The sequence below is a fragment of the Castanea sativa genome, chromosome 6 (genome assembly GCF_040712315.1).
Source record: "Castanea sativa cultivar Marrone di Chiusa Pesio chromosome 6, ASM4071231v1".
NCBI lineage: Eukaryota > Viridiplantae > Streptophyta > Magnoliopsida > Fagales > Fagaceae > Castanea > Castanea sativa.
The window spans coordinates 20,224,848-20,234,213 of NC_134018.1; the positions used below are offsets into that span (position 1 = coordinate 20,224,848).

Below are 9,366 nucleotides of genomic sequence, written 5' to 3' on the forward strand. Positions count from 1 at the left end.
GTGCAAATCAATCCACGAGCTACAGTAATTGTGTATATTTTCATGGTTACTATAACTCGTTTATAGATTATTTTATTAATTTTCGTTGGCTCGTTTTTTTTCTCTCTTCTCCATGCTCAACAAACAGTTAACTGCTTATCTTCTTCTTTTTCCTTAGATACACACAAACACACCCACACACAAACTCATCCACACAGACAAATCAACACAACACAGAGATACACTTGCTCAAAAAAAAAAAAAAAAAACAGAGATACACAAACAAGATCAGTGCTTGACTAGATCGAAGCTTGTGGATCGGAGCTCGTGGCTCGTGGATCGGAACTTGGATAGTGGATCGGAGCTTGGATTGGAGCTCGGAGTTCGTGGAACGGAGCAGATCGGAGCTCGGAGCTTGGATCGGAGCTTGTGGATTGGAGCTTAGAGCTTGTGGAACAGAGCAGATTGGAGCTATGGAATTGATCGAGAGGGAGAGTTTTTTAGGGGAGAGGGAGAGTTGATTCGGAGGGAGAGTTTTTCAGGGGAGAGGGTGGGTATAGAGAGAGAGAGAGCAACACACAGAAATGGGTAGAGAGAGAGAGGTGCGTATATATATCGGTAGTTAGAAAAATAATAAAAAAATGTGAGGAAATTGATTATTTTATTAAAAGATGTGTAAAATAGATGAACTGATGTAGGTGTTTTGTAAAATTGAATGTGTAAAATAGAAAAAGTAGATTTTTAGTGTAAAAATGAATGTATAAAATAAACGAGCTGATGTGATTGCTCTAACAAATTTTCAAAAGCTTATGTAAAGTCAAAATGTCATTACCCAGGAATTTATTAAGAAAAAAAAAAATCCCTTTACAAGAATTTTTTTTTGATAAGACCTTTCCCAGAAATTTAAGCCCTATTACGCAATTTTGAATTTACATTTTAAACAACTTTACACACATTTTCACTTTTTTTTCATTCTCACAAATTTTTAAAAATTACAAAAATTTCATCTCAAACTATTCTGCCAAACATCATTTAAATTTTAAACCAACTACCTTTTATAAAATAAATAAAATTTAAATTAACCACGCCCACGATTTATCATTTATCCATTCACGTGTAGTACCACCCTTGCGGGCTCCCTCACTCTTCAAAACAAAAAACAAATAAAAATTGAAAAGTACGCCCCCACACACAAAATAAACGATAAAATTATTTTTTTAAAAAAGAATAAACAATAAAATAAACTAGTCTTAATTTGTCGTTAGTGTGGTTATATATTAATGAATTGTAAAGAAAATTAAAAGTAAGAAAACTGTTTATTGTGTGTCAATTTTTTTTCTTTTTAAAAATGTGTCAAACATGTGTGTAAATATATTACTTATAATGACTGCACATGCACTTGATGAGAACTCTTTATCGTGCCAATTAATTTTTAGTGCAGCGGGAATTGAATGCCAATCGTATTTGAGCTTACTCTCATCTCATCATTTGTGTTTTGAAACCTCACCTCTCTTAAAAGTTGAAACGAAAACCCACCTCCCAATTTTGCGATCTTGTTCCTTTATTTCTCTCTTGACATGAGTTTTAATTTTAACTTCTAAAAGATTCCATTCAATTCGTATTTCTCAGGGCTCTCTGTGCACATTACAAAGCCAAGCCTGAGCGACGATCTTACATAAGCTAATTCTCTCTCTCTCTCTCTTTCTTTCTCTGTAAATGAATTCCAATTTTGTACTCATAAAAACTTCAAATCAATTTGAATTCTATATAATTCTCTTTCACCCCAAACAGATTTGATGGCCGAATCGAAGACAAAATCCCAGAAACTGTCTCGCAAAAAAGACACATGGGTCGATAGGATCAGCGATTTACCAGAATCTCTTATTTGCCATATCCTTTCATTTCTTCCAGTCAAAGTGGCAGTAGCCACAAGCATTTTGTCAAGCAGATGGGAACATCTTTGGACTCTCTTCTCGACACTCGACCTCGATAGTAACACAATCGGCGATTCATTGTCATGCGGCCAATCGCCTAATCAAGGTCCGTGCAAACCCTTCAGCTTCGGACACATTGTGTCCACACTTTTGACTCTACACACAGCTCCTTACCTTCGAACTCTTATCCTCAAATTCTTCTTGTGTCGTAACTGTTCTCGTTTTGATAAATGGATTGGCAATGTCGTTGAGCGTAAATTGGAAGAACTTAATCTCCAGATTTATGGTGATTGTTTGTTTTGGAAATTGTCTCAGAGCATTTTCTCTTGCAAGACATTAGTAGTTTTGAATTTAAAAGGCACAATTGTGCTTGATCCTCCTCCATCATTTCAATTCCCAAGCCTAAAGATACTCCGTCTTATACATATTGTTTATAGACCTGACTCTGTTTTTAGGCTCCTCTCTGGCTGCCCAGTTCTCGAAGATTTGTCATTTCAAAGACAAGCTTTGGCGGTTGTGTTCAAACATAAAATGTGTGCTTCTACTTTGAAACGTTTAAGTATAACTTTTGGCCAATCTGACTTCGATGGATCTCATTTCGGTTCTCTTGATTACAAACTGGAGATAAACGCCCCAGCTCTGGAGTACTTTAAGTTTGATGGTCATCTGCGTGACATCGTTTTCCTTCACAAACTAGACAGCTTAGTTCAGGATGATGTTTATATTTCTAGTTTTGAGGCTCATGCATTTTGGGTAGATTGGGAAGATGATAGACATCACGATGAATGTTGTGCAGATAGGGTATTCAACTTTCTTGCCGCACTCTATAACGTCAAGCTCCTGTCATTTTCCTCTAGTAACTTAAAGGTGAGGTCCTTTTATAAGAATGTTTTATTCTTGTTCAAAGTGCACTTACTCCTCCAACAATTGTGGGATGGAAAAAGTGAGGTTGTAAATTAAGGACAGTTACTAGCACAAGCTTTGACTTTGTTGTGATTGTACTCTTGTCATGCAGTGTCTCAGCTATGGTTCTGCTTGCCTTTCCCACTTCCAAAATTTAGTCCAATTGGACTTCAAAGTGTATGCTTGGACATGGCACATGCTACAAGCCTTGCTCCAAAATGCTCCTAATCTAGAAGTTCTTTTTGTTACTCATAAGGTTAGTTTAATTAATGTGTTGTACTAGCTGATCTTCCCTAAAATTAACATTTATGATTTGTTGTCTTTTGTCATCAGAGTCATGGTGACCTTAAACACAATGTACTCTGGAAGGAGCCACCAGATGATCCTAATAATTTGGCATCTTGCCTTACTAGTTTCTATTATAAAGGACTTAGTTTCAAACATGAACTGGAATTTGTAAAATATATTCTAAAGGAGGCAAGAGTGTTGAAGAAAGCAACAATTCATGTTCGTGGTCATGATAGAAAGTTAATCAACAAAATATCTACGTTCCCAAGGTGCTCAATGACATGTCTTCTTACAGTCAATTGAGGTATATTTGTTTAACTGCTACTTAGCAACTAATTGGATGTATGTTCGAACTATTTTCAATTTTAAGTATAACAGACATCTTGTGGTATAGTTACATTACTCTTTTATGGTTTTTAATGATTTTTTTTTTCATGTTTTGCCCCTTTCTAAATTATTTAAGAGAAAGAGAGAGAGAATCAATTATACAAAGTACTCCAACCTTCTCGGAATAAAATTGTTTCCTGGCTTCAAGATAATAGATTTGTGAAATCCATCTGTCATTTTTAATATAAGTATAATTGGCTTTTGAGTCAAGTTAAAAATTTGATAAAGAAATGTTCATGAATAAACTTTTGATGCTTCTTGATATGCTTAAAATTTTAGAATTTGGTTCACTCAATTTGTTTTTTGACTATGAAGCTGAAATGGTAAAATAATTGAATGTTGTTTTGAATAAATTGGTGACCATATAAACTATATGTTAAAAAAAAAGGCTTAGAACCTTTGAAGTACTAGAACCCTAGACATGCGTTTTAAAATAAAATAAAATTGCCTTACTACTCAATCTTCACAAATATATGTTTACTCATAGATAACTCTTTGGTGTAACAGGCAGGAACTTCATTCTATCAATATTGCACCTCTATTACTTGACATGACCATGTGCAAACCTCAATCCCTCCTCCCTTTTACCCAAGTTAGGTATGCAAAGACAGTAAGAAACCCTATGTACGCCAATAGGTGTTAGATATATTAAGAAACACTTTTTAACGTAGACGAGATGACAAAGTAATATGTCCAAGGTAAATCTTCTTGGGTGGTTCTGCCTGATTACTGGTTGTATGTATTAAGGAGTTTCAAGTCCTTGTTCATTTTTGAACTTTTTGAATCTTAGAGGAAAAATTTCTTGGTGATCTATCTTCTGTTTATGAGTTCATGTTCTAAATGGTTTATAGCAATCATGATGACCCATTTTTGGACTATTTAAACACCTGTATCTTAAATGAGTTTGGATTTTGGTAAGGAAGCTTCTAGACCCAAAAGGCTGAGGTGGTTCTTATGTGAAATGTCTGCTACTTTGATATGGATAGATGATTGATGCAGAACCTGTTAGGTCATCCATTACAACTGAAACAAGGAATTCAAAATGATGTCAACTTGTATGTTCCTACATGGATTTATGATGGACAGTTTTCCCATTCATCTAACTCTTATACATGTTCGCTTATTTTTTGACTTTGATGCTTTCACTATTGTTCTTTTCATCTTTTTTCCTCCTCCTGCATTGCAGACTCAATTTTGAAAATATTACCCACTTTCCAATAACTATAAACCACAGGAAAAATCTGGATTTCTTTGTAGATAGTTCTACCTCTGTAGTTCTGCCTCAAACTCACACCATATAGAAGATTACTTACATATGTCATTGATTTCTGACTTTTTGTTGTGAAACCATTTGCTTTGGATCAAGATCCACTTGTATGCATTAATGTTTCTTCTCAATCATTGTGTTTGAATAAATGTTTCTACATGTTATCAGTTTCTCTTTTTGATAGCAACACATCAACCTAGAGTGATCTGAGTCAAAATTTTTATTTTAATTTAAAATTATAATAACATTTCAGTCTTCAACCAAGTTGCGAAAATAACATAGATCTTGAAATTGCACCTTCAGATCATGATTTTAGGTTGAATTCGTGAGTTGAAGATATGAATTTAACTTAGTTGGCAATTTACAGGTTGTAGGAGGTGTCCACTTCTGCAACATGAACTTGGATGTTGAACCCACTTTTTGTTGATGTATATAAGGCATAATATCTTAAATGTAACAGTTGGCGTCTGTTTACAATTTACATGGTACCTCCATTGCTTGCTTAACTGTGTGCTAGGTTCTTTGTGCCTTTTTTTTATTATTTTATTTTTATTTAATTTGAGAAACACTTTGTTCCTAAATTTGTAATGTATATTAGGCACATATGCAACTATTGAAGTGCCTTATGACTTGTGTACTCTCACAGGCTTAGCTATAGTAAGATTCACTTCTTGGTGTTGATGAGATGATATAGGAGAATCTCAAAGGTACATCTTTCTTCTTTTTTTTGGTAAATAAGGGGTATCTTCTTTTGTGCTTATGCGTTATTTTTACTTGTTTTTATTAAATAGTTGCAACTCCTTTGTTTATTAATCAACTTCTTGATTCTTGGCGGAAAATTTGTTGGTGAGCCATGTTTAATTTATGAATTCATCTTTACAAATGGTATTTAGTAGTCACGAGGACTCATTTTTGGGCTGTTTAAATATCTTATGAAGCGAAATGTGTTGTCTACTATGATATGCATAGATAATTTACGTGATTCAAATACTGTTAACATTTATGTTCCTATATGAAATCATGAAAGAGTACTTAGTTATTATGTTGAATTGGTATGAGCTTCTATGGTATGCAACCAATTGCTTTGGATCTACTTTTTACGAGGTAGCAGGGTTTGGAAGCTGTTATTGAGAAGGGTATCTAATAAGAGAATTATGTATTGTGTGATAATTTTCATCGAAAGAAACATGAAAATCCAGCAGCATTGCATGATGGGATGAAACAAAGTATGCCACATTATAGAATATAGTATATATAAAATTTTACTCAAAATCCACTACAATTAACAAAACTCAATAAATTGTTTCTCAACAAATAGTGTAAATTGTGAAAATTATATCTCAAATACACAAACATAAACCAAATGGAAGTGATGGATTAGCAAAGAACATAATAATATGAAATCTCCACATTAATGGATTTGAACATAAACCTATGGAAACTTATATAAAAAAACATAAACCAAATGTAAGTGATTGATCAGCAAATAACATAACAATATGAAATCTCCACATTGATGGATATGAGCTTGATTGCTAGCAGGGCCGTTATGGTATCCCATAAAAGACTTATGTACTGCATAAAATATTTCATAAAAAGAAATATGTAAATCAAGCAGCAGTAGAGGATGGGATGAAACAGGTATGCCACATTATAATATATCTAAGATACTATTGTCATAAATCACAGTGTTGCAATTTCATGGCCATGAAATGATAAAGTAGGAAATTACCTTTAGGAGGCAAAGGAGCCTTCGGAGGTGCAGAATTCTTTGTACTTCGCTTTTGTATCTTTGACTGTATTCTTTTGTTATAGTCATTGAAAACATTTGGATTCTGCAACTCCAATCTATCCCACACTGAAGTACCAAAAAAAAGAAGAAAAGATCCATGTTGACAATGAAAGGATAAAATAATCTATGAGTCTAATGAGTTCGTAATATATAATTGGTTACAAAACCAAACGCATAGTGACTTGATTTCCTGCAGGTTCCAAAATTGAATACTTTCCTTTTCATTTCAATATGTTTTAAGCTTGTAAATTATCTAAACTAATGACATTTTGTAATTTTCTACACACGAAGGGCAGTCATATATATCCAGGGTTGTAAATAAGCTAAACTAAGCGAAGTATTAAAAGTGCAAGATTATTCATTTAATTTTCATTCAAAATGAGGCAACTTCAAGCTCATCAACAAACCAAATAATTTGTTCAAGTTTGGTTAATGTCAAATAAGTCCAAGCTTATTTATGAGCTACTTAATTAACTTATTTTTTTTCTCATATATAGTAAACACCACAACTAAACTTTTTTATTCGCAAATTAATGCAAATAACTAATAACTAAATTATAGTTGAAATTATATTACTTAAGTTGATTAAATAGATTTTTTATTTTATTTTTATTTTATTTATGAACTTATAAAATTTTGATTCACTTAGCTTGAATAGTAGAAACAATATATGTAATTTTTACTAACCATTTTTCTAAAAAATGAATTACGTATTATCTTGCCAATTTCTTTACCAATTTAAACAATCCAATACTAAGTCTATATTTATTTAGGTATATTCACACATTCACGCACACATGTTTAAATCAAACCTCTTATACTTTGATTTAAGCTTGGCTTGTGCACTAAATTAACAAGCATGAACAAGTTTTTCTCAATGTCAAGCTCAACTTATTCATTGTAAGTTATAGCTGAAGCATTAAGACTTGATCGTGCAATTAATAGAAATTCTCACTCCAATATATGCTACAAGCAACCAGTTTTGTAAAGAATAAAAATAATAATTTGATCAAGAAAAGATTAGATACAAACAACTAAAAAGGTAACAAGATGCATACCCAAACCTACAGCTTGAGGGTGTACTTTTGCATGAGTTGAGATGTACTCTACTGCTTCATTTTTACTCATATCCAATAGCAATGAGTATATTATCGCAATTACGAGCTGAGAGCCATTTCACAAAATTAGCACATTTGAGATATCTAAGAATGCACAACGAGAGAGAGAGAGAGAGAGAGAGAGAGAGAGAGAGAGAGCTATGAACATTTACAAGATCGATTTTTGCGTCTATAAAAAATCGTGTGGGTCTACTTGAAGTAAAGGTTGAATCTAAGTTCGCAGCTGGATTCCTTTTGCGCTTTCCTAGTGGTACATTTTCTCCTTCCATCTTTGTATATAACATGTTCAAAATGCTAGCAAAATAAATCACTCTAAATTGAATAGGTGAAAAAACATAGTCAATTAATGATATTGTCGGTCTTTCCCTCATGAAAAGAAAGGTTAGAACCCCTTCTCCCACATGTTTCAAGAAAATAAATAAATCAGTTTTTGATTTTGGCATGGAGCCAAGTGTAGCAACATGGAGCCACTCATGCATTGTGTTGGTGGAAGCTAAAACACTACATTGTTGGAATAAATTACTATTTTTCTCTGAATTAAATTAAATAACGCTCAGCAATATTGAAATTTAAAAAGGCACCATCCTTCTATTAAAAAATCACCCAAGAAACAAGAAAAAAACAAATCAAATTTTACGTGAAAAACCGGAAAAAATCATGAGAAAAATCAATCCATTCTATTATAATAGAACAGTTACCATGATATTATGTTTATGCTTATAATTTGAGTTCACAGTAATTTAAAAAAAATTATAATCTATCTATAATTTATATAAATATGAAAACATACCGTATAATTTTCCACACCATTATGCCAATATATTTTTTAATTAAAATATATATTATATTTAAATCCTCTATTAAAATCTTAGTACATCATATTTTCTTTAAATGATAGCATATGTAGTTTTATTTACAAACACAATTATTAACCTAATTTTATAATTTATAATTTCATAAACAAATATAATTATAATTATCGAATTTCATATTAAAAAAAAAAAGAGAAAACATCATATTTAACAGTATCAACTAAAATGATGCTATTCAAACCTTCAGGCGTATATTGGAAGTCTAAAATTTTTTTGGTAGGTAGTACTTTTATATATGTATATTAAGAATCAGCAATATAGTAGACTTATTAATTAACAACCTTAAAAAAAAATGCACCATTGACCCATTGTCAGAGAGGGCTCTTACGAGATTATAGAAACATATCCTATTAAATTATGTAGAACTACCACCCAGTCCCAGGTTGGAATTTCCCAGAAACATTGAATATCAGGATTCCTAAAATTATGTTTCTCCCAAAAAAAAAAAAAAAAGAGTAAATAAATAAAAGGATTTCTAAAATTATTACTTGAACATATGAGAGTGAAAGAAAGAAAGTATAACCCTTAAAATTTATTGTCCTAGAATTTTATGATACATATTTAATTTCTAAATTATTTCTTGAATAATATGTGTGTTGATAAGATTTGTGAAACCTAATATATTGAAGGAGGATTCTCAAACGATTTCACGAAGTTTATAAACAAAAATTACAGAAAAATCAGAAAGCATCTCCACTGAGTGAATAAATTGGGCAATATGCTAAGTTGAACCACAACAAGAAGAAGTTGAAATAAATAAAACAGCTACAAAGATTCTTACTTGCGAGCCTTTAAAGAATTTGGAGGCCGAAATCTGTAAGAAACT

General features: G+C 32.2%; 2 protein-coding genes across 2 annotated transcripts; one reads left to right on the forward strand and one right to left on the reverse strand.

Annotated features, from left to right (window-relative positions):
* Positions 1–1,752: 1,752 nt before the first annotated feature.
* On the forward strand, positions 1,753–4,519 carry LOC142637908 (putative F-box/FBD/LRR-repeat protein At4g13965). The gene is made up of 4 exons (XM_075811874.1): positions 1,753–2,780; positions 2,929–3,072; positions 3,150–3,408; positions 3,999–4,519. Exons 1-3 carry the CDS (start codon positions 1,776–1,778, stop codon positions 3,405–3,407), a joined length of 1,407 nt encoding a protein of 468 aa, XP_075667989.1. The 5' UTR covers positions 1,753–1,775; the 3' UTR covers position 3,408; positions 3,999–4,519.
* Positions 4,520–6,040: 1,521 nt separating this feature from the next.
* On the reverse strand, positions 6,041–9,366 carry LOC142641557 (uncharacterized). The gene is made up of 5 exons (XM_075816005.1): positions 9,322–9,366; positions 7,821–7,962; positions 7,609–7,714; positions 6,491–6,616; positions 6,041–6,333 (listed from the first exon to the last, which is right to left on the reverse strand). Exons 2-5 carry the CDS (start codon positions 7,950–7,952, stop codon positions 6,191–6,193), a joined length of 507 nt encoding a protein of 168 aa, XP_075672120.1. The 5' UTR covers positions 7,953–7,962; positions 9,322–9,366; the 3' UTR covers positions 6,041–6,190.

Excerpts from the sequence above, each read along its gene's own strand:
- LOC142637908 (XM_075811874.1), top strand. The coding sequence starts at position 1,776 with ATGGCCGAATCGAAGACAAAATCCCAGAAACTGTCTCGCAAAAAAGAC. Across the intron at positions 2,781-2,928 it reads TTTCCTCTAGTAACTTAAAG|TGTCTCAGCTATGGTTCTGC; the intron begins GTGAGGTCCTTT and ends CTTGTCATGCAG. Across the intron at positions 3,073-3,149 it reads TTCTTTTTGTTACTCATAAG|AGTCATGGTGACCTTAAACA; the intron begins GTTAGTTTAATT and ends TTTTGTCATCAG.
- LOC142641557 (XM_075816005.1), bottom strand. The coding sequence starts at position 7,952 with ATGTTATATACAAAGATGGAAGGAGAAAATGTACCACTAGGAAAGCGC. Across the intron at positions 7,715-7,820 it reads TAGACGCAAAAATCGATCTT|CTCGTAATTGCGATAATATA; the intron begins GTAAATGTTCAT and ends AATGGCTCTCAG. Across the intron at positions 6,617-7,608 it reads CCCTCAAGCTGTAGGTTTGG|TGTGGGATAGATTGGAGTTG; the intron begins GTATGCATCTTG and ends TTGGTACTTCAG.